The sequence below is a fragment of the Zonotrichia leucophrys genome, chromosome 3 (assembly GCF_028769735.1).
Source record: "Zonotrichia leucophrys gambelii isolate GWCS_2022_RI chromosome 3, RI_Zleu_2.0, whole genome shotgun sequence".
Taxonomy (NCBI): Eukaryota; Metazoa; Chordata; class Aves; order Passeriformes; family Passerellidae; genus Zonotrichia; species Zonotrichia leucophrys.
In genome coordinates this window covers 70,883,334-70,909,266 of record NC_088172.1, presented here as the reverse complement: position 1 = coordinate 70,909,266, position 25,933 = coordinate 70,883,334, and the positions used below count along the sequence as shown (strand labels likewise).

Genomic DNA, 25,933 nt, shown 5'->3' with positions numbered 1-25,933 from the left:
AAACATGCAGATAGAAAATTGATCTGATCACTAAGATAGAGAAAAATAGACTATTCTTTGAAGTAATGTAACAAAATAATGTAAAATATGGGCAGTCTCAAATTATTTTAGCAACTCTTTAACCAATGTCTCACCTTTCCCTAGAATTTTAGTTTGAAGTTTGATTTCTTTATAATGAGTTTTTAAAAAGTGTATTCCCTGCACTTGAAGCAGTCACGTTCATTGTATACAAACCCACTAATTAAGGAATAGTTTTTTTAAGCACACTCAAAAAATATTTTAACTTTGAGTTGGTGGTAGCTATTAGGAAATTTTTGTTCAACTCCACAAACAGTACTAGCAGGAAAACAATAGCCTGGAATTCAGAAGGAACACAAATCAGAACACTTCCATTATTTTTCAATTGAAACATCATTGATTTTTGCTGGTCATTTGGAGAACAAATATGCAAAAAAATCTAAAGCAACAAATATTCTCTGAAAAGCATGACATTTTGTATTGAGCTGAAGATATGAAAATAAAATATTCTGGTTGATGAGAAAACAAAAACACTTTATAAGGTTAGTTGAAATTACTCCATTTCAATTGGTAGTATTTTTACAAAAACAAGTCATAATTTGTAACCTTCACTTTAAAAGCAAGAGTAAATTACTTTTTTCTCCTCAAAATCTTACTGAGAAGGACAGATTACAACAGCAGCTTCAAATAAGATCTGTTGGAAATATCACAACAAGGTCTGCTCATATGACCAATCCATGGCTGCTGGAGTGGTATTTCTTGGAAAAATTTGAAAATACAGATAGAGAAATGGTCTGTTGGAACAGAACAGCTGATGGGTGCTGAAATTTATACTCTGACCTCTCTTCCATCCCTCTGCAAATCCCACTTTTTTCCTTATAGACAATATTAAAAATGAAATTAATAGCCAGGGAAATCAATTATGGTGTTGTATAAAAAAGTGAAAGAAGAAAATTGTATGAGTTCTCCTCAGGAGCTGCATTCTTGTGTAAAAATTCAGCCATTGTTGCTGCCTATTATTACATTTATCACCTCCTCCACATAAGTTTCAGATGTCACTGAGGCTGAAAGCAGAGTATTTAATAAATCTCTGCTTCCTACTATTTTACACCTGTAAGAAGTGAATGTCATAACCATGAATTTCTGTAAGATCTAAACCTCTCTTCTTTGTTAATTTCAATTCTGAATTGCCATCATTTCTAATTCCTGGGAAGGACAGAGTGCACAAAATCACTAATAATTTTGTAAAACACTTATCTTTAGGGAAGTTTTAATCTATATTTTAAGTGAGACTTTCAGTAACTCAGTACAAATTGATTTCCTTTGCATTTTTCCTACTTTCCTGTCTTCATCTCTTCCAAGACTACACCTTTTGTAACGCAACTGCTGCTTTTGAGATTAATTTTTAAAAAAAAATGTAATAGAGACTAGAACCTTGAAATTTTAATCTCTTTCTCTGCTAGGCTGTTAACTCCTTTGTGGTGAGCTTACTGGTCCTACAAGCATAGAATTCATTGTCATGCTCATGCTTGTCTCCAGACGCAAGAAAAAACAGTTCTGTGACTATTATATTTTATAATTCTACATTAAGACTTGAAATTCTAAGAGTTCCAGTCTTGAAAACTTCCAACAATCTTTATTATAAACAAGAAATTAGGGTCTTATTCCCCTTACAAGCAAAGCACCATGTGTTTAACCATACACCACACACGCACCCTCTACCTGTTCTGTCTTTCTGTATCCAAGACAAATACTCACGATTTCAAAATTAAATTACATTTTTGTCTTCAAATTAAAAAAAGTAATTTTGTTCCACCACATCTGGTTTCAAGAGCCCTTCACACAGTCACAGTCAGCAAGGCTCTGAGCACACTACAAAGCAATGAGTCTCAGTAAGGGTAATGCAACATCCTCTACATGAACAGAGCAGCTGTTGAGCACTTAACAATAACTCACAGCAGCCCTGAACATTGGGATCTCTTTTACTGAAGGGCAAATGTTTCCCAGGACCCTGAGGTTATCCACCTGGGTAGCAACCAGAGAAAAACTGGACAATTTAATGTCCCATGCACCTCCAGCAGTGAAGTACCACTCTACACTATTTATGGCCAAGGAAGGACTGTATGATTCATTGGAGGCTTTTTGTTTAGAAAGGATAGAGAAGGGTCTTTAAACTTGCACTGTAATATCAGCTATGTTTTTCCAGATGTAATTTGAACCAAATCACACATATTTCCTTTTAAAATAAAAAGAATGCATAGACTGATAAGTTAAAAATGTGCCAAACTATTTTTAAAAACTGTCCTGTTTTTACAAATCGTCCTGTAACTCTTAATTTACAGGACTCACTCAATCAGAACTTGTTTATTTTTTTATAATTTCTGTGTATCCTTTCTAAGATTCAGAATAGGTTTGAAACAGGCCATTTGCTTATTTTTTTTTCCTTTAATAAGAATGAACTATGTTTGGAAGCCCCTTTACCCCTTGAATTAAAACAAACTCTGTAAATGGTAAGACAGAGGCACAGAAGCGATATCTGGATGTGATGTAACATTCAAGACAAAAATAGTATCACTTAACTTGAAATGTTTTGTGAAATGAATCCTAGAAAAAGTGTCAAAGAAGTGTCCTGAATTAGAGCAGCTGAGAATTTGACTTGAGGATTAAAATGAGCTATGGGCTACCTTACTGATGCCAAGCACCTCTGGTTCCCAGAAGGCACTGGAAACTGTGGATGCTCAGAAGCAATAAAAAGTAAACCACTGTGTATGATAATTTTTCTGCAGGATGATTTTTATCATGAAATACTATACATTTCCTCAACGTGGCACCTTTCCAGAAACTTTGTCTCTCAGCCTGCTCCTGGTTTTATGCCTTTATACAAATACATGTTTCTCACTAGAAGTCAACATTTAAAAACAATAAAGGAGTTCCCCTGCTTGAAGAAAGAGAAAATTCATATGAGAAACTATGATTACACTTGGGAATGATGGGTTTCACATGACTGTGACAAAATACCACACTGCTGACAACCCTGAGATCCTGAGCTGTGGCAAATGGAAAGAAATCCTCGCACTGCGGCTGACCTGTGCTTTTTTTTAGACCATGAGCCCCAACTTCTACAGGGCTGCAGTCAATTCAGGCAATAATAAAGTGCATATTAGCATCTGCTTATTACTCTCTCCCCAGTGCCTCTTCAGTCTTATTACAGTCTCTCTCCCCTCTTAAACTAATCTCACTAAATGTTATTCCTACATACAGCTCCAAGCCCTGAACCACTTCACTTCCAACACATTTTCCCAAAAATCAGTAACAGTCTTTCTGTAACACAATAACCAAAATAACATGTAATATTCGAATTCAGATGGGATTTGAGGTAACAGCCAGCAACAGCAGAGTTCATGTTCCAGATCTCCATTTCACAGTAATTTCTTTCAGCATGCACTTGGTTTTTTTACCCTGTGCTGAGTGCTTGGTTGTTTTTTTTTAAATTGAATTACATACTACTGCCCTAATGCCATATTCTTCTGGACTCTTTTTTCCTAAATCTAACTCAAAACACATCACAAGTAAACAAGACAAAGGAGATTAATCTGTGATATCTATAGGATTTTTCAAAACAGGAGAGGTCAAATCATCTTATCCTCTTCAGATGGACAAAAGATTTTTAGGGCTCATTTGATGCTCACTCTTCTGATTACACAAATCAGTGTAATTCTTGTTCTCATCACCACCCTGCTTGTCAGAATACATACACCTATCCCTCAGACTCCTTTTGAATTCCTGCTCTCATCTCAGGCTTCCTTCTCCTTCTCAGGTCTGCTGATACTTCACAAATGTGATGGGATATTAAACAGATAATTTATAGCAGCCTTTCCTATGTTCTGTAATAGGCAAGCTGAAGGTATATTTTAACAATAAGTAAAGAATAAAGAGAATTAAATCATTGTTAATGTCATATCAGTATCAATAGATATTTAAAGAAACACGGACCTTAAGCAACGATTACCTAATTTATGATTGGTACATACTGTAACTGGGGCCAAAAATCAGGCCACCCAGGAGCAGCGGCTGGTGAGGCATGCAGGGGTCTCTCTTCCCAGCAGGAACACTTGACATAAACATGTTAGTGCTCCACACACAGCATTTATTGTCAATCAAGTTAAAGAGTTACTTAATGGTCTTTTTCCTTAACTTCAAAGAATTAAATGGGATGGGGCCAATTCCTCTCAGGAATCACCTCTCTTTCTCCATACCACATCTGCTGTGCTCAGAGGGGGTCCCTTAGGCTGGAAAAGCTCAGGTTTGAACTCGTCATGCTCTAGGATGGTAAGATGTTTCCAGTTATAGGTCAGTTATGGAACTTGCTTCTACATGAGATCAGACAGAGTGAACCTTCTTGCCATGACTTGGTTTATATTTGAGAAATTAAACAACTTAAATCTCTCAAACATTTGTAGAAATTTTGTGTCCACATACCAAAAATGCTCTAATGGGCCTAAAATACTGTAATGGGCCTCAAGAGGAATCTAGTAACCTCTAAGAACAAACTCTAGGCTAGCAGATGTGACTTGAAGAACTGTGCTCCCTTAACTGCCCTGTGGTTGAAGACAAAGCCAATCTTTAATAACTCATCTGTCTCTGCTGTAATTAACATACTGCCCTTAACAAGAATCACAAATCAGAGGCTTTCAGGAGCAGAGACAGACTGTAGGACAAAAATCCAGAGTGCTTTCAATTGAGAAAAGCATAGGTCTGGGGCAAAATTTCAGCATAGCTAGAGTGACACACTCAACTGCTTATGCTCAAGATGATCTAATGAAGTGGGTTGAATCACAAAGATTTCAATTCAATTTCTGATACAGACGAGTCCCTAACAGTTCCCCAAACAAAGATTTTTTTAAAGCTGTTGATACAGACAACTCTAATGAGGCAACCTAGAGTGGAGGAAAAAGGAATGTTCTGTGTTCAGAGGAAAAACTGAAACATTATGTTGTTACCGGCAGTGCAATAATGGATGCCAAAGACAAGAGAGCAGTCACAAGGGAACAAGTTATCACTCTCAATACCCACCTCATTAGTAACTGAGAGAATTGACAGTGCAGAATCACAGTACTTCAGTGCATTGCTTTTCTGGCCAAGATCTTTATAGCACTGAAAAGAAAAAACATTTTGTTTCCAATCAGACCACTGTAAGAACACCAGAGTCTACAAATCATTATTTTTAAAAGAACTTGGTTACCTTTGCCAAATACACATAATTGCATTTGGAATATCCTGGATGCATTTCTTCTGCCTAAATAATAAAAAACAGGAAAGAAAATAGACATAAAACTCGCATTATGAGATTTATGCAGTCTGCCTAACATTTTTAGCAATGCACTACATTTCCTCAAACATCAGACCGGATCATCCCTACTTTGTGTAATGCAATCTGTTTAGTAGCACTTCAAAAAAAAAATCAAGAAAACAAAAAATTACAAAACTCCAACCCTAAACCAGGCACATGAGATGCTGACAATGAACACAGAAAATGTTCTGTACTGCTTGCTCTCCTCTCACCCAAAGCATTCTCTAAAGATCTAGGGTCATTCTGCACAAGATCTATTGGATTCATTCACTTACACGGTAGGTTTACAGATACCACTGTCTATAGATTATTAACATTTATTTCCTCATTAAAGAAGTGAGAAAGTAACCATCATTCACTTTTTGTGTAATGAGTAAAGAACTGTGTTTATCAATTTTACAATTATTTCCTTTCCACATTCTCTTATTTTCTGGCTTTGCGTTCACTTTTCTTTTTAAATTATCGTCTTCTAAAAACTTCAGGTAATTTAAAAAGTTTAATAATGTCTTTTTTTTTTTTAAACAAATCAAGGATATAGAAGCTTGCAAGATGAGCAAAACTTTTACTAATTATCTACTAACAAAGAAGCAGCTTTTAATCAAAGAACAGCTATTGGGAGGGGAAAATTACATCAGTGAAATTTATAGTAGCTGTAATCTTTGGACCAAAACAATGCTGCTTTACCACAACTGTGTAGAATCAAACAACTGAAAAAGAAACCTAAACAGTTGTCTTTTAGAGAGTAATTTGATTTTTGTTGCTGAAGATGACTTAAAACCACAGTCACTCTGCAGCCCACCACAAAATACCCTGAGGCTAAAGCAAATGTTTCAAATTATTTCTACCACTTTTGGAATTTGACCTTCAAGATAAAATCTCTTAAACTGGGAAGATGGTAATGTATTGTACTGTCCAAAATTCAGGAGATTTTCAGTCTTTAAATGGACTAAGAACACAGAAAAGAAGAACTTTTTACAGTGAGGAAAAGATGCCTATCCAATTTATTTGAAAAACTTTGATAGTAATTGTAATGATAGAAGTTTATGCTTTGAATCTATGAATGTGAAAAACGTGTATGCTTTGGAGCTCCAGAAGCAGAAATTAGTCATGTGGAAAGCAATAAAAGATAGATTTATTTTATTCATGTCGTGTTTTCTCATAACTGTGTTCAAATAAAATGCCCAGGAACATGGACCTATATAGGACAGGGCTTTCTTCTCTCCTCACTACAAAAGCCATTTCATCTCCACAAATAAGAAAGACTTCTACTGAAATTCAGTGGAAAATAGTTTCAGATCAGTGGAAAATAGTTTCAGATCAGAAAAAAGAGAAGGATCACAATGTCAAAGTTTTCCTTGCCTATGTCAACTCTCTTGCAGAAAGAGGCAAATCAGCAATCACTATCACTATGGTTCATCTGTTTCAGCAGCATATGTAACTAATCTATAATCACATCACATTCAATTCAATAACTATTAACCATGGCAATTAATTGGAGAATTTCCTGAAACTAAATAAAGAAAAGAAAGGTGCTAACCACTCGTGTCCAAACTAATTTTAAAACTGAAAAGAAAAAAATATTTTAATAGAAAGCTCAGTGGTGTTTAGAAGAGCCCTGAATGTATAGCTACTGAACACAGCCTGTTGAACAGACATCTTGACAATACTCACATACAACAGCTGGCAAACAGCAATATAGGAAAACCCTTGGCTAGGACTTACCTTAAGGAAATTCTGCAATGCTTCTTCTACTGTTGAAGTTGGTGGAGTCTCAAAGAGAGCAGCAGCTACTTTCTTTTCAAGCCACGACAACTGAGCTACCTGGAAATAAAAATCAAACAAACAAACAAAAAATTAAAAAGTGAGATTTCTTAAGAGTTGCTTTTCAGTTTTGCAGTAAATACTGTCTTTCATATTGTCTACCTATACAACATATTTTGGAAAAGAACCTGTAAAGGAATGCTTTATAGTGTCACTTTGGCCAGCTCAAAGCAGTCTTTTGGATTTTAGAGTCATATGACCAAACATCAACATCCCCAATATAAGGTTACTTCCATGTTCAAAGCTTAAAGTACATTTTAGGTTTCATAGCATCTTGTCTTTTTTAAAAACCTAAGGCTAGAAACAGTACTTGAAACCTCTTGAGGTTTTCATGAGATAGACAGCTTTGCAAGATAATCTATGCACTTGATTACTCTCCTACATTATAAAAAGGTGTTGCTGCTGTAAAAATGTGAGTGGTTGTGGAGCTTGTGTAACAAGTTCATTTATTACACACAAGCTGGTGACAACCACTGTTAAGAAATAGGCTCAATGTTTAGCTCCTCCAATCTGACAAATAACACTTGCCAGTGACCTCTTCTCATTTCAGGAAGATCAGCTGTTATAAAAGGACTTTAGGGAACTGTCATATTGCCACACAATGCATACGACTTACATACACTGACACCTGACAGAAACTGCTTTGGTTACTGCCATAAGGTATTTGCCTCCATCACCCAACCCTCACATCTCCAGCAAAGGCTGGAGTTGCTAAGAAATGCAGCACGAAAGAAGAGCCTGTTTAAGTGGAGGAGTGAAGCCATTTTCCTTTGGTCACTTCTACCACATCTGTAAAGAAAAGCCAGAAGTTTTTTCCTTCATATCAGTATTTGAAGCACAGCACTGATGGCTCCTGTCACAGAGCAGATGAGTCAAAAAATGGCAAAACCAAGGTTCTGTATTTTCTGGCCTGATCTATGCAGAGGCAACACAGAGAAGAGGCACACACAGGGTGTGTGAAAGAGAGCCCCTCATCAGAGACTTGGAGATGAGATATGAATCACACAGGGACATCTCTTTTTCAGAAGGAGCTGCAATTCAAATAACAGAGTTCTGCCTTGAAGTCAAGTCTCTCCTACTGCTATGAAATTTAAAATGGTTTTGCTTTGCTTTAGATTTTTCCTGCCTCATTCCCTGGCTTCTCAATATTTGCAGGGCTGCTGCTGCTCCCCATACCAGCTCCACCTATATCCAGCAATTATCCAGGAGATGTCAGCTAATAATTGTAAAATATGAGAATCCACTCTGTCCTAACTATCCACAGCTACCAACCAGAATGCTTCTCCTCTGAACAGACATCAAGTTCTACCTGCTTCTTCTTGCAAACGAAAAATACCATTGCAAAGACCAGAAATCCAGGTCAGCAGGGAAATGCACAGGATCATGTTTTCTCATCTGGCCCCAATGCCTCTAGCTACATGAGAGCAGCATTGCATGGAGACAGAAGGCATCCTGTTCCAGTCATGCTAGCTGCTCAGTAGGGTCCCAAGGCCTTATTTGTTACATGTTGTAAGTGTCTCACACCAAAGCCCTAAATTACAACCCAGAGAGAAACAATATTACCAAAAAAAGCTTTTGTTTTCATTCTCTTTCACATACCTCACCTTTGAAGCTTCTTCTGAGAACAGAAAATGGTTTTTACAAAACCTCTCCAGCAATCATGGAGTTCTTACTCATTGGAGCAACAAGATGCTGTTGCCCCTGCAGTGCTTTCCCACTGTATTACAAACTGCAACAGGCTGCTTAAAACGTCTAATTGTAAGTATAGACAAAATGTCCTTCCCCATTTAATTTCTTTCACTGTTGTATAGTTTCTGAGACATATTCTGCAAGAGTTATTGAAAGATTTTTTTTGCCAAAGTGCTGTTTTTTTCATGTCAATCTGCTGTCGCCTTGTTCTCTCTCCTCTTGGAATAGGAAGGGCATTCCTATATTCCTAGATCCACACATCAAGAAGGAGAAAGAGAGGGGGTAGAAATAAAGGGAATGCGTTACACTGTTCTCTGCAAAAGCACACAACACCCTGGAGATACACACTGAGCAGATACAATTACCACACTCATGTCTGCTGTTGTGCAATAATGAGGAAACAAAATTGCAGTTTTTCCATGTGGAGTTATAATTAACTATGAAAACACAAGTTCTTCCTGGCAGTTACTTTATTTTCTTATGAGATTTAATCAGAACTGATTTGCTGAGGTTTTAGTCTTTATTTTGTCTGGCTTGGGTGCTGCTTTGCACTACTCAAATTTCTAAAAAGCCCAAACATATATGCAGTTGGCCATTTTTATTTCACCATGCCCATCAAGCTAAAACAATGTTTAAAAATGAAATGCATGTAAGCACATGCACATTTCACACAAAACCACCCACACTGAAAGGAGGTTGTAGCAAGGTGGGTGTCAGTCTCTCCTCCCAGGTAACAAGTGATGGGACCAGACAAAATAGTACCAAGGGAAGGTTTGGACTGGATCTTAGGAAAATTTCCTTTACTGAAAAGGTGGTAAAGGTGGTAAAGCATTGGAATCGGTTGCCCAAGGAAGTGATATAATCACCTCCCTGGAAGTGTTCAGACATGTGGGTGTGGCACTTGTGGACATGGGCTGGTGATGAACAGGACAGTGCTGGGTTAACAGCTAGACTTGATCCTAATAGGTCTTTTCCAACCTTGATGATTCTATGTCAATAGTGAGGTTTTTTAATGTGCACTCTATCCAGCATTATATTTTGTGACTATCCCAGAGACAGTCTGAGAATTCTATGATGTTTCAGCAGTGAGACTTACATGCCACTGCCTTAATGAATTTGTCACAGCAAGCCTAGCCCTCCATATATGAAGTATCTAGTTCACACAAGTTGTCAGACAAATTGTCACACACAAGTTGTCCAGGTTCCTTGCATTCTCAATACAGAGAATCACTTCCATTAGGCAATTATTCTTCACCTACCTTAGCCTGAGATGAACACTCCTATCTTTTTTTTCTTCAACTACAAAAGGAGCAGACCCTGGGGATAGCTAAAGGCAGCTGAGGTGAATCCCATCACAACAGCTTAACTGTGCCCCACATGAGTCTGTCTGCACCCCTCTGGGACTGAAGTGGGACAAATGGAAGAGACCTGTTATATGAATACACAAAACTGTGTCCCAGAGCAATAATGATGAACAGGAACCTATACTCTTCCCCTAAACACCCATAAGCAAAGTCTTTAATTTGAAATAACTTCATTTGAGTAACTCTTACACCATGTTCAATGGAATGGAAACATCATTTTTTTGTTTGTACTACACCTACATATTAATGATTCTCTGTCTGTGAGCAGGCACAGGGAATGGACCCCCCGGTGGAATGTGCTCTAGCATAGTGCAGAATTGACTGCTACAGTCAAGGCTACTCCAATAGTGCAAAGTGCATCTGGAGGTCCATACAAAATCAAGTATAAAGAGAAGGTAACTGTCATCAACTACAGCAGAACCATGATTTCACTTAGTGAGTGTTCCAGGAGTAGTAGAGTACAACAGGTAATAAGGCAAACAACTACTGCTGCAAGTAATAGCTGCAACAACCACAAAATTAAAGGAATGAAGATTGGTTTTGCCCTACAGATGATGTCCAAATGTTAAGTGAAATTTGGTTTTTTAGGTCTCCTAAACCCAGATGTCAGTCCTGCCAGAAGCCTGAAAATTCAGAGCAGCACTGGAACACAAGGAACACTGTGTTTCCACAGAGTATCAGGTTTTAATGTGCTGGGTCACTCAAGGAACATCACTCCTGAGCTGCCAAACATAAGGAGAGCTACTCCCACCCACTCAAGAGCAACAAAGGCCTGAGGAACCATCAGCCAACTCCTGATCTCCCTTAGAGCTGAAGGGTAGTGGGTCATCCTGACAGCCCGGCCTTTGCCAAGGACAGGAGGCCACTCTATAGTATCCCAAAGCAAATAGAGATGCCTGTCTCAACCAACCTCTCCTACAGATCTGTCAACAAGCTGTCATCAATTTATCCTATACCAAAATCTCCATTATATCCAGAGATGGAAGAAAGGCACTCCCAGAGTTAAACTGCAGCTGAACGATAAGTCCATACTCGGCACTCTTCCATCAGGCCTCTTGGATCTCTGGTGGTGCTCTCTTAAATACTGGGAAAATCAATTTCAAAAATATCCCTTTCTCTTCCTTAGCCTAGGATCAGCAAAAGTCAGATATATACTGTAACACTGGCTGGATTTTTGTCTTCTGTTTGTTATTTATGAGAAGCAAACCCTCCCCACTGACAGCTTCTTTCACATTCCAGGATGTTGGTTCGAAGGAAACTAACCCACTGGAATTGAAAAACCATCCACGATTGACTTTCAGCCCTAAAAGACATCCCCTTCCAATGCTTCTTTCCTAATAGCTCACTGAACACATATCACACAATTGCCTTCCATAAAGGTAAATCACAGCATTGATCCAGCTTCAGTAAAATATTAATGGCATTTATGTAAATATCCCCTGAGAGTTTCTTTTTCTTTTTCATTACAATGTATTAATGTAAAATTGTACTAAATAATTTTGCAATGTTTTGACTTCTGGAAGAGATTAAGTAACTGGACACCAATTCTGAAATACTGGCTTCCAACAAAAACATTCTCTTTCTTGCCAGCTGAGGAACCTGGACAATCTGCACAGGCATTTAGGTATTTATCCAACTTGAATTGGGCTTTTCACTTTCCAGTAAGGGAAGCCCATGTAGAGAGCACACAAAGGAACTGTATCAATTTATTCCCTGATGTAACCCAAACAGATACTGGGATACACAACAGACAAACCCAAAACATAGCCTATAACCTGCAGAAGGAAAATCCAGGAGATCTAATTTTTAATACACTACTAGCATTTACTCTGATCCAGTTTCACAAGTACATGATAGCTGTTCTGTGCCTGTCCTGTAATGGCAAGTAGACATAAGTCTTAACTAGAAAGTTTTATCAGCTATTTGAAACATTAAAACACTTAACTCCCCTCCCCCTCGACCATACAATTATAAAGAATTATCAGATAATTGTGCCCAAAACTTTAAGGAAATAATTCTTATATACCATGCATCATAGATCCATTCACTTCTTGTATAAACAGCAGGTCTCATAGGCCAAATTTTGCCCACTATGACATCTATGAAATGACTGGTGAAAATCTTGCCTGCCTGATTGTGATACCAGGAGTAATTTTCTAACAGAGCTGAGAGGATTCTATGATCCTCCTCTTTTGTACAGCTCTACTGACTTTAAATGGTAAGAGAAATAAGAAACAGCAAAAACTGATTTTTAGACAAGGTGGTGCACAACTGTCACTGGCTCTGCATCACAGACAAACCCCAGCTGATGTGAGGCAGTGAAAACCCAGCTCATCCTTTCTGCTGGAAGGTGCTATGACACCTTGCATCATCTTCACTTCTGGCCCAGCAAGAAAAACTGCTGGTAAGAAACTTGGCAGCACTGTACCACTGCTCCTTGCAAAGGACTGTGCCACACTGAGGAAGGTGGCAAATGGCAGGCCAGTCAGGCCACATTAAACTCCACTAATTAAACAGCTTTTACTAGCACAGCATGCAGTCTTTGCATATAGATTTCAGTCTTCAATACATCTTCTGCATCTTCTGCATCTGCCTCCACTGGTTTAGGGGTGACAGTATTGACAACTGGACTTGATGATAATGAAGGTCTCTTCTAACACTGATGATTCTATGATTATATACTTTTTACCTCAAAGTCTTTTCAATGGATTTTCACTTGTGAAAATGAACTGTAGCCCTGAGTTACACTTGAAGCATCGGCATTTACAACATCTTATGCAATTCCTGTTTGTCATCCAAAAAAACGTATGCTAGACAATAGTAATAAAATCCGCTAGCATTAAATCAGGAGTGAATGGGAAATATCTGACTATACTGGGAAGACTTAAGTATATCAGATTTCACAAAACTGTTACCAAAGCCTATAAAATATCAAAAACTTGTTATCTTTTTTAATTACACTGCTTCAGTAAAAGAATATGTGACCAAAATTACACAAAAATACCCTGGGAAGCGATACCTACAAAAGAACAAACATTGTGGCCTATCCTAACTTGCTCCGTAAGTCAGCTAGGCTAAATGTAAAAACTAATCTTGCCTGAATCATCCCTTTTCTGCTTTATCTCACACTGGACAACACTTCCCAGCCTTAACAACAGTGAGACTGAACACTAAAAACAGAGCAGCTAAGAGGAACATTATCGCTCCATCTAGAGGTACCAGAACAGATGAGTGGCAAAGGAAATTTTCAACCCTCCATCATAATCTCTACCCTGACAAAGTACTTGGAATCAAGGCCACAGCCAACAATCTTCTTTTGGGATAATTACCACAGCATGAAACTTCACAGTCTGCAGAACAGGAGCAAGGAATTTGGCATACCTTCCACAAGCTCCCATGATTACCTATATCACAGCATGGCCAAAACCTGGGTTAGTGGATCAGCACAGAAACAATTCACTCTGCTAAAACGAGTGAGGATATCACCAATCTCACTGGGCTCAAGTTAAAATTAGTAATGCCTCAGCATTAGTGTTTCCAAATGACCTCATCTTGCTACTGAAAGTGTACAAAGACAGTAAGTTTTTATGAGCTGACAGCCCCAGAAGTCGAACAAGATGTTATTCAGTCCTATACTTGCATTTGTTTAGAGTATGAAAATTTGTTCTGTATGTTTCAGGTTACTATTTTGTCATGGCAGTCACAGAAGGCAAGAATTAATAAAAAAAGAAGAACAACAGAAATCTGAATTCCATCCTTACATATTTCAGTGGCTGCATCTGTTTAGGTAGATTGTTTCACTTAAATAAATGCAGGTCAGGTCATAACCTAAAGCAAATGCTAATCTGTGGTTTCAATGTTTAGTAAGGAAGTCCTGCATATAAGTTGCAAGTGTGGGATATGAATTTGTAACAATACAGTACAACAAACCACATGTATTACTCAGTCAGGAAGTGGTGATTATCACGAAAATGAAACGAGTAAAAAAAAAAGTGCAATAAGAACAAAGTGAGGTATACTGAGATTGTGTGTTTCCAAAAAGCAGCAGCTCACATGAGAAATAAGCCACGAAAAACATCTGGGAGTATTTGGCTTAAATGGAAGCTGCAGTTAGCTGTTGGGCACAGCACAGTATAAAAGTGCTTAAGGAATCATTGGTCAGAGATGCTTCCCAGAGGCAGGACAGCAGGCATACTATAGGATCATCTTCAGCAACTTATTTTTGCATAGCTAATGCTGATATTCAAGATTACACTGCGACAAAAAGCAAAAAGCCAAATTCCTTGCAAAAGCTGGTGTCATTCCTTATTCAAATCAACAGAGAAAAAACATGGCTGCTGAAAGCTCTTTGGAAGTTATATATACGACCTGAAAAAGTGCTGAAAGATTACTTTGCATTAAGTCTTGTTGCAGATAAAGACAAAGTCTGCAATGTGTCACAGCAAATCCTTCTTTCCAGTTTGCCGGCACTTTGTAGTGACTTGCACTGGAAGTATCCGAAAGAAAAAAGCTTGGCTGGAATTCACTGTGCATTAGCAGTCATTATTCTGAGAAGACTCACTGTGATCTTTTACAGCATAGACAATGCAAGAATGTTTTCATCCAACAAAAGATTCCTCAAAGCACTAGAGATGAACCAGCATGGATAGCCAGCTGAGCCCTCAAAGATGTGGATTACCAAAAAGACAACTCTCTTATTAAAGCACAAGCACAATTTTTCTAAAAACTTAATGAATAGTTAATCTTGTAAACCAATTATCCTGTTTTTTCATATATGAGTACTTATCACTACAGAATCTACTACAATATAATATAATCTTTATAAAATAAAAATATATAACTAAAACAATCTTTAAAAGCAGCTGTTGTACCAGTAGGACACAAATTACATTTTTGCAAAACTCATTGGTGAATTATAGATTTTTATGCATGAATATTTTTTGGACATTCCTTGGAATTTACCAAGCCAGTATGGTAGCCTTGCTGCCACAGACATAATCCCACAGCATTGTCAGTGCCTTTAACTTAAGTTATGGATGGGAAATAAAGTTACAACAAGGCTATGCTACCAGCCCAGGTCCACCCAGAAAATGTATGGCAGAACAAAGAAGTAAACTCAAGAGGTCATCCTTCCTCCTTTCCAAAAATCAGTTTTTCATTCATTCATTCAGATAAAAAACCTGAATAGACAATGAGGTACATACAAGCACAGCTTACCTAATTACATTGCAGGAATGGTCAGCTGTGAGCATCATGCATGTGGTATTGAACTCAGGAAGTGTAAATGACTGTTTCATTTAGCTCAAAACATCTACTTAAATAAACACCTACTTTGTCTTAAGTCCCACTATTTAATTATAATTCTTTATTATACTCAATTCATATGTTAGATAAATAAAAACTTACTGAATAGCACCATCTTCCATTTAGGTAATACAAAAAGGGATCTTGAGGCTTAAGTTCAATTGCCTTGTCTAGGTGCTCCTATTGGAAAGAAAATTAGTATCACTTTAGATGTTTGTTTGGCAAGCGTGTTTACATTCTAATTTGCTGCAAGTCAGAAACAAATTCAGAAATTCTCTCCTGCTGCAATTGTCTTCTAACAACCTAAAACTTCAACTAGCAAATCCCTTCCTCATGGAGGGAAACCACAAAATTATTTAGCAACGTTGCACAGAATGCAAGAAGGCATGCTGTATTTAGAACATGACTAAATAGCTCTAAAATTCAGTCAAATAATTCAAGAATTTTGTCTTAAAAAGGCAACAACTTCAATTAAATTAATTTCATTTACAGTTTAATATTAGGAAACTATCACAGATCAAATCAGTGAGGAAGCAACTACTCTTGAAGAGATCTTACATGCCAGCACCCATTACTGAAGCATTGTTCCTTCCACCCTGGGATGTGACAGCCCCAGTGAAATGGTACTTGACACAACCAATTGTTATTATATTGTGAAATTCAGAAAATAAAATGGTTCTGTTTATAGTGAAACTATAAAACCTATAAAGTATCTAATTAGGCCCTTCCAAATCATTCTCATTTCAGGTCATGAGTACTTTTAATTTACCAAAAAAAGCTTATTGCTCAACCTGAGCTGGAAGAAAAAAATAAATATTTCAGCCTTACCATTTGTCTCTCAAAATACATTTAATTCAAACATTTCTTTTTTTCCCCCACATATCTTTCTAATTAAGACAGTCACAAAAGTATTTGACTTAGACATATATAAGAGACTACTATATTATCATACTCACAAACTATTCAGATAGGAGCTATGTTTTCATACTATTATTTTCCCAAATCAACAGATTTCAGGATTTACTTTTGAGGAGCAAAACTTCCCTGAAATGGCTACTGCTCACACTGCAGTGACTCTTTTAAAACTTTTAAAAACGCCATCCTTGAACGGCTGCAGCACTTGTGTTGTCATTTTCCCTTTGTTGCCAGCCTGTCCCAGGGCTCGGGGCTTGGCTGGCTCGGCACAGCTCAGATGTAATGAACGCTCTCTCACAGGAAAGCTCTGCCACACTCCAAGTCCTAACACGGACATGATGGGAAAGGAGCCCACCCCAGGCATTCCCCAGGGACTGGAACTCGTCTGCTGCCTTTCACTGTCACCCAGAAAGGGGGACGCCAGCTTGGAGGGCGAGGCATGGATGGAAAGTGTCTAAGCAATGCTGAGGACAAGGAGGGGGAGAGTAGCACATGTAACACAAACAGCTAACTCTAAAAAACACAATTACCTTCGCAAGGACAGAGTTAAAACAAACATTACTTAAGGGCAACATGAAGGATGACTGCAGAACTGCTTTAGCTCATCGCTTGCTATTTCACATGTTTTGGTTTTCTAAACAGAATCATTACTGCCTTTCCCCCCTCCTTTGACTACAAAGGAAATCAGAAATCTTAATGCTGCTCCCAGAATCCTACCTCAATCCTTATATTTTGCAAGCATATAATTTATTTTCATACATAATAATAACCTTTTCAATTTAACTTCAGCACCAAAATAGATCTGTGAGGCTGAATTACTGTGTTGGAAAACCTGTCTTTGACACTATATAAGGAAATAACTTAAAGGAATAGCTTAAAAAAAATAACCCCAAATCCTACAAAAACATACCTTAAAGAGATAACCATTCCTGATTTTGTTTTGTACACTTTCAAACTGAGACATATAGCCACACATAATTGCAAACCTGAGAGGGGAAAAGAAAAACACACACACATACTTTTTGTGATTTAAATAAACCTTTGAATCATTACAAAATATTTCAATACCTAATGCACACATTTACACTTTTATTTTTCCATCTGAATGGCTGGACGGAAGTTTGGTATGAGCTATACATATTGAAGAACAGACAAAAACACAAAACCAAAACAAAACAATGGAAACAAGGAGAAGTTTCAATGACACTATTTGGGTTGTCAGTTAAGTGACAAAACAGATTTCTCCTCCAAAATTTAAGCCATTTAGTTCAGAGTGCAACACTTCCAGACTGGCTCTACTGACAGCAGTTTACCTTGACACATTGTGCTCTGCATTTCACCGGGAACATGAGCACCACCAGCTGCAGGAACTCACCCAGGAAGGCAAATGCTTGGGGTGTGCCCAGTTGGAAGCTGCACACACCTCAGAAACATTCACAGTTGCCTTCTACCTTTCTCAAGTATCCCAGTGCAATCCTGCACTTCTGACACTCTTCTAGTATCTTTAAAATTTGAAAACATACACACACATTCTGCTCTAACAGGATCACTACTGCTATTACTAATGATTTCTATTGCTAAGACCATTATTATTTGTATTATTATTACTATGATTATCATAAATTGGAGACACTGAGTGGTAAAAGAAATGTGAGATAATTTCTATAAAATATTTGTATTGTTAAACAGTTATAAGTAAACATATTTTCAGAGGTAAGCCTATAAAGATTCAGATCACCTAAGCAGCACTAGTATCTTATTGACACTCCACCTAAATTTCTATTGCTTTCTTCTTATTTCTTCAACAGTTATAGAACCTTTATGCATAAGGAATCTCTTGCACAGATATCAATTACAGTTTCCTTGGACCTATTTTCATTGGTATTAAGACAACTTTGCACCTCTGTATAAAACTAAGAAAACCGCCAAAGAAATAGTTAACCAACAAAACCTCATGTACATTACTTTTCTAATATTTTTCAGAATTTTGCTTTTTTATCAAATATTTTACAATGCAACACCAACCAAAAATAAAATATAATCCTAAAAGAAGGAAATCAAGTTGAAGTCCAGAGGAAAACATGAGTTATGCAAGAAGCTTACCAAGTTAATTATGGCAACACAACCACAATCTGTATGGCACACACAGTTTATAAGCACTATTAAACATCAGCTTTCTTGAATTGCTTTATATAATGTAATTATTCAAGCTCCAGTGAATCCTGATTAAAATGTCATTGCTAACACAACTCAAGAAATTACTTTATTGCTCAGTTATACCTAATGGTTTTAAGTCAGAAATGCTCATGCTACAGGTGATTTTGGCCAGAAGTGTTTTGGTCAAGGTAAGTGTTCCCAGGTAAGGCACGGAGTCAGCAGAACAGCAGCTGAGCTTGTAAGAGCTCCATTCACACTGTCAAGCACTGTTGGGGCAGGGTGTTTGCTGTGACCAATGTGCACTGGACAAAATCCAGCTAATGGCAGCACTAGTGCTGACAGAGCTGCAGCCAGAGTGCATTTCCTATGGGAACGAGCTGCAGCTGAGGGAAAGGCAAAGGGTGGGGGGTGAGGAAAGTTCAGGTATTTAGAAAGAGGGGGGAGGTAGTGAAAACTTTATTAGGGTTAAGTAACTCAGGCAACATTGCCCCTATTCCCTTCACTCATTAAGTGCTAATCAGATAAACTCAGCATACCATAGCTAAACGGATTGCTGCTACAAAAGAAAACAATGAAAAGCGAACAAGCTAATCCAGCATCTTGCAGTATTTCCCTGTCTGTGCGTGACAAGAAAGAGGGCCTTAGTTTAAACTAGTTCAAAGAAAAACTTCTACTTACAGCTAAAATCTCTTGGGAGGGAAATCCTAATGAAATTTCCACTGAATTAAAAGTAAGCTAACCTACTAACTTTAAATACCCATTATTAAAAAAAAAAAAAAAACAACCAAAAACTCTTTCTGGGTTTCTTTTAATTTGTTTTGGTTTGGTTTTTTTAATTTTATACTTTTGAAGTGGACTAGACAGGCAATTGATAAAAAGTAATTATTTAATTTTTGAAATTCTATGGCATTTTGGATATTCATATATTCATTTCATTTCTAAAAAAATCCCCCAAACAAAATAAAAAATGTATCCTTTCTTTCTTGAGAAGAATTTTTAGACATTTTAAATCATTTTCAAAGAGTTTAAAACACCAGGCAAACTTTTTGGTTTGCAAAGGGTAATGTTAATCACTGAGTGGTCTATATTGTAAGGGATCTTAAAGATCGAGTTTCAACTGCCCTGCCATAGGCGGGGACCCTTCCACTAGACCAGGCTGCTCAAAGCCCCATCCAGCCTGGCCTCCAGGGATGCCCATTCTCCAGGCAATCTGTTCCAGCGCCTCACCACTCTCATGGAGAAGAAAATGGCCAAAGAAAATGAGGCAGGGAGTAACTAGAAATGCTTCCATCTCGGTCTTTCCATGTCGTTCTTTCCACAGCCCTGGACTGCATGGTCACCTGCCCCATCTCGTGGTGACAGGGGGAATACTGAAAAGATGATCATACAGCAACATGCAAATATCTACTGAAATGGGTAAAAAGCAAACCAGTTAGAAGTACAAGCAATACTGCTTCTACTTGCAGTACAAGCAGCATTGCTTGTACTTCTAACTGTACTTGCACAGCAATTACCTCCCTCATACCCTCTGAATATCAGAGTACTGCTTGCAGAATTTTCACAGACAAAAATAAAGAGGAAATTGTATCAGGAGAGAGCTGCCAGGAATGATCTCTTTGCTGAGCTGATGTTACTCCTGGGTAATGTAAAAACCAGCCCCAGACACATTCATCTAGATAAACACAACAATAATCACCTCAGGTGACACAGTACTTGGTTGGTGTAAAAAATGTTATTCCCAGATGGAAGAAAAATTACTGAACACAGTGTAGCAGCATATGATTAATCCCCACAATTAGCAAACCTTTATTAAGCATAAACACAATCAAACAAACTCAATATATTGAGTCAGCACCATGTTCCTCCATGATGTCTTGGAACTCAGACTTGCAAGAAACTCTAGCTGACAGAGATGGATGCCAAGTACCTATATAGCCGTCATGCAGAAGGTCCTAATCAAAGGGAATTAACATTTTCCCATCTGGTGCTACATGTGTATTCAGGCCAGGGAAAACTGTAAGGGACATATCTTACCTATTGCCAAAAAAAGAGAGGCAGGTTGATCTAATAATTTTATCAAGCCAATTTAAATTTCAATAGGAAAAATGATACCTACACTTAAGACTCTGTCCTCCACAGCTTATTCTACATGAGACAGATTTACAGAAAAGATTTTGAAGTCTCAAATGAAGATTAAACCACAGTAGGGCAGTTAAATATAGCATTATTTATCTTTTCCCTGATAAATTTCACATGGCCAAAACCAGAAATAACATGCGCCTTCCCAGACTTGTTCCTTCCTCTCCTATATACCCTTTTATATATCCCAAATCTAAAAAAACCTTTTATGTAACATAAGACTACATTTAGAAATCCAGATCTCCATTTTAGCATCTCAGTATCAATAGGAAAGAAAAACATAAATTTTTTAATTGTATCTGACAAGACTTTGCAAATGGGAGGAGAGTTTGTGATATTTACCACCACCAAAGTTTAATTCATGTGTTTCATAACTGTTTTTCACTCCCTCCTCCTTATCTGAGAAATATTTAACATGTAAAGTAGTGTGAGCAAAGGCTAATGCGTGGGCAGTACACAAGAGGCCCAGTAAAAAGAAAGTTCATTCCCACTCCAGTTCTAAATGTGTTCCTGCATCTCTCCACCTCTGCATGGCTCAGTTCTGTGCATGCCATCTTATATTTTAGCCCTCAACTCCCTCACTAACCAGTTTCACCCACTTATATATTCTGACAGTCTTTGCATTGTAGTGAGACCCACAGGATTTCTTTTTTACATTATTTCAATGAGATACCAATTTCTATGTAGAGAGATTTTGCAACTGAAATTACTAATTATGATCCCTGTTGCATTGCCCTTCCTGAGATCCCAGTTTTTCATACTTCGTATCATATCACTTTGGTACCAAGAGATTTAATCTACAAAAACACATCTGACAAAGTTTCCAGGCAAAGGTAAAGTATTGGTTTGTATTGGTATATGATCATCCTCATGGGGATAGGGAATCAGTGCCTGAGAATGCCTAAGATGGCCAACACACCAAGTAAGATGTGCCAAGGTGCAAAGTGAAGTGTTTAGGCGATATTTTGTTTGCAGAGTTTTGGTTTTTTTTGTTAATGGGGATTTCATTTCCCTTTCCTTTTTCTGGGAATATAACTGAGTCTACACTGTAGAAATTGGCAGAAATACACTTTGCACATTAAAAATTCAACAGAGCATTGAAGCTGAGCTCTAGGGAAACATCAGATGTAGCACACACTTGTGTAGGTAACACTTGAAAAAACACAAGAAACAAACCCCTACTTCAGTTTAAAAAACCTCAAAGGTAAGGGCATTAAGAATTCTGGATTTATTTACTGCAACACATGCAGTATACCAAATCAAAGGAAAATGCTGCTGTTAATGTGTATTCACAAAAGTTCACTAGTAGAACATGTGGATGCCATGTTCAGCATTCCTTAGGCTGTGAAACCCACAACTGTGCTAAATTCCTGTTTCGAGAAATTTAACTTTTATTTTTATAATACACAGTTGTTACAGATGGAAATACAATCTTGAAGAAATTAGCAGGATAGTCTTCACAAGTGTAGAAACAGAGTGAAACAATAGCTTTCAGAGACACTAACACAACAATTCTCCTTGATAGAAATGTAATAGGCATCATTAGGTTGTCAGAATTATTTCCTCTGTGACCATTCTGGCAAAAAGCTTGTAGTAAACAGATCTTTTCACATGTCAAACCTTCCTCCTTTGCACTTGCATGAGTATGCTGCAGTGTTTCACTGATCCACTTACTTCAGGACAACTTAGAGCTTTTGAGAAATGGCTTCTGAATTTGAAATCTTCAATTATTAAAAAAAAAATAAAATTACATAGTTCAAAGATTCCTGACTAAGATTACACGTAATTAAGAACAAAGATTGCTGTAAAATTTCTTTGGTCTTTCCATGGATCAAATACAGGGCAAACAACTAAGAGCTGGAAACCTTGTATTTCCATACAAACTATCAATTCCTGAAAAATCTGACTGCATGATAGAAACAGATGCTTGACACTTGCAAGTTATCTGCCTCATCTAAGTTTAAATAAGGGATAATTAAGGGCAGCAGGTAACAAGCATTTAGTTAGAAACAGCTGAGGACTTAATTTTAAAAGTTCTTGGTAGTATGACCATATCCTACAACATACTCCAAAATTTTGAAAAGTTTTGTTTCACTGGAAGATTACTTTTATGCCATTACACCTTACAAACCTGACAAATTATCTGTTAGAATTCTATTACTGAGATGGAATGTTCACTTTTTTTGTGGGAAGTTTGTGTAAAATCACCAAAATACCCAAATGACAATGATGGAAACAACCTGCACTACTCTTCTGTAGTGCTGCCTGCCAGTGAGAGACTGTCCCTAAGCTCTGGAGCTCACTTCCATGGAACACCCAGGCCTTGTGAAAATATCTGTGCTTCTGATGAACACTCAAACACACGACAGAGAAAACTCTTGGGGGGAGGTGTGTTCATAAGGGCTCCTCATTTACAGCCACTGGGTTTTCACTTGCTAACTTCACTTGCACCTAAATGAGATGTGCTGTATGACGCCCACCAATGGGTGACTTCTAGAGAGTAACACAAACTCAAAAGCAGCACCAAGTTTGTTTGTGGCAAACAAACCAAAGCTCAATGCAAAGAATGATCTCTTTAAGCAACTTTCCTGAAAATTTGCCATAACAGTAACCTTTTTGTTCTTTGCAAGGCCTGTAACAAGTTCTCCTCAACAAAAAAGGAAGTGTGAGGATCTGCACAACAGCAGAGAAACCTTCCAGACCTCTTTCCCAAACTCCTGAAGTAAATCAGCAACAAACCTCCCACAAATATAAAAAAATCACTGGTTTTCCGAAAGAATTTAAAAGTGATAGTTTAGTTTTAAATAAGAGCACTGTTCTTATGCATCTACATGTTGTTTTCTGTGACTGTGAAGTTGTAAAGCAGCACAACTACAAAGCAACTGTATGTTCACATAGCATTTCTAATTAAAATCTGGGTGATAAAGATGCTCCATGATCCAAGATGAGCTGCAAGTATTCACAGCTGTCCTTTGGGAATCACTCACCCACAAAATGAATTTGTTTGAGGCTTGGAAAAAATAAGAGGACCTGCAATGGCTGATGATAATTTTTGCATGCGAGTTCCTCCACAACTTGAAAAATTGACACTGGCTGAACAAAGCCACAAATCACTTAGATTATTTACTCTGTCTTTCTTTAGGGTGTTCATACAAATATTAAAGCTCTTTTTTTCCTTTCCAGTGTTGCCATTTACTTCAGTTATTTAGAGGTCAACATTCAAAAAGTCTGAAGGTTTTTGATCTCATTGGCAACTACAAGATTAAGTATTATCACTTATCTGGATTCAGATATGACAATTATTTGCAGCTGCAGTTCATTACCAAAACCAACTGACTACTTCAAGATCTTTTGCTTTCTTTGTTCTGCATATGTTTCCTCAAATTTAATTTGAGGCTGAATACTGTTAGTATTCTAATCAGTAAGTTCAACAGTTGGAGAGTTGATCATTTTATCATATAATTTTACAGAAAAATATAGGTGATACACTAAGAAGATATATGGCATCTTTTTGTTCCTAACTGAAGTAAATATCAAAAGTAAGGCAATACAGCTGAACGCTAAGCCTGCGTTAGCAAGTTTGCTCATGGAACCATTCCACTAAATTCCACTGGTGGACACAAAAAATGTGTTCTGTCTTACAGACACCTTATAGCAATTCCACAAAATAGAAAAAAAATACGTGCTCTGGAAAAGGGATGCTTTTTCTTATATAACTCTGTCTACACTAGGAAAATTATGTGTGTCAAAGTGTCACAAGAACCTGTTTATTTTGGTATATAGAACTCTCAAGCAGCAGGGATAAGCTTTCAAAACAAACTTCCAAATGGGTCTATAGACCTAACCACTGCATGACAGGCATAGTGCATATTTTTAATGGAAAAAAAAGGAATTGTTAAAAAAATGCCTTTTTCTAATATTTCTAAGTATTAGGAAAAGCTCTATAGAAGATTTGGTAAGAGACAATACTCAACAGCACAACTCCAAATGACCCTTTAGTCACAGCAGGGAATATTTTTAGATCAATTCAGCTCCATTGAGGAATTCCCAATTAACTTAAAACCCAAAAGAAATTTACTCTAAAAATAAAAACAAGAGTCCACATCTAAGCTAGGGATATTGGTAAGACAATAAGAAGAGGTTCTATAAATACACCAGAAGGAAAAAAAAACAGAAATGAAAGTGCAGAACATTTAGAAATGGGGAAATAATGGCAAAAGATGAAACCAACAAGGCTGAATTCAATTTCTTCCTCACTTATATCCCCCCTGCTCCACAAGGGTTAACTGTAAGTAGAGAGCAAGGTACAGGACCAGGAAAAGAATAGGCTATCATTTAATCCTCACTCACTTAGTAAGCCATAATATATTAAACAGTTTAAGAGAACACTAGAAATAATGTATGAGTGGACAACATAGATAGCAGCTATACCCAACATGAGTGAAAACTCAGTTGTGCTGATTGGAAATATCAAACCCCCTCAGAAATTAGTAAGAAATCAAGAAAAACTTTCTAAACTTTCTTTAGTCAAGGTCAGAAAACCAGCTTGGTTTTCAATAGCTGATACAGACTGACATAGCCTTACATGCAACAAACAGATGGGCTCATCTTACACAGGCTAGGATTATTTACCTTGTACAGCCTTAGAAAATGTTATGTTGGCAGTGAGATGAAAAGGAAGGATTTTGGTCTGAGACAGCATTGTTTTCACAGTGACCTTACACTCATGCTGAGTTCTCATTTCTCTCTGTTGCAGCCAGCAGAGACCCTGTTCAATTCACAGGCCCCCTGCCCAGATACAGATGCCTACTGCCACTGGAGATGCCCTAGGGTTTCTCACCACTTCTGGATTATGGCCTGGAAGTGTAGGGACCCCAAATGTGGATATCTGTCATGCCATGCAAATATCCTGGCGCATCAAATGGCACATGCTGCCTTTGAACTCTCCCTCTCCCCAAGTGCAGGATCAGGCCCTTGCTCACATGCAGGCACATATGACAGAGACAGAACATCCACGTGTCCATCTGGAGCTGGGCACTGCCTTTCAACTCTGATCCTGACCACCCACTAGTGATCCTAGCACCTTTTTGTACAAATATTTGCTCTACTTTTTTATTTTCAGTTCTTTTCTCTATTATAAATATTCTTATTAACTACGGATTTCATATTACTTTCA

At 37.6% G+C, this 25,933-nt stretch overlaps 1 protein-coding gene across 4 annotated transcripts in view; it reads right to left on the bottom strand.

Annotated features, from left to right (window-relative positions):
• RMDN2 (regulator of microtubule dynamics 2) overlaps positions 1-25,933 on the bottom strand; it is a 47,033-nt gene that overhangs the window by 5,499 nt on the left and 15,601 nt on the right. For all 4 annotated transcript variants that reach the window (XM_064708751.1, XM_064708747.1, XM_064708748.1 and 1 more), the window contains exons 6-10: positions 17,372-17,447; positions 15,649-15,726; positions 7,091-7,189; positions 5,261-5,314; positions 5,092-5,172 (exon numbers count right to left, since the gene is read on the bottom strand). In XM_064708751.1, the coding sequence (XP_064564821.1) occupies positions 5,092-5,172; positions 5,261-5,314; positions 7,091-7,189; positions 15,649-15,726; positions 17,372-17,447 (388 nt within the window). The remainder of the gene's footprint in view (positions 1-5,091; positions 5,173-5,260; positions 5,315-7,090; positions 7,190-15,648; positions 15,727-17,371; positions 17,448-25,933) is intronic.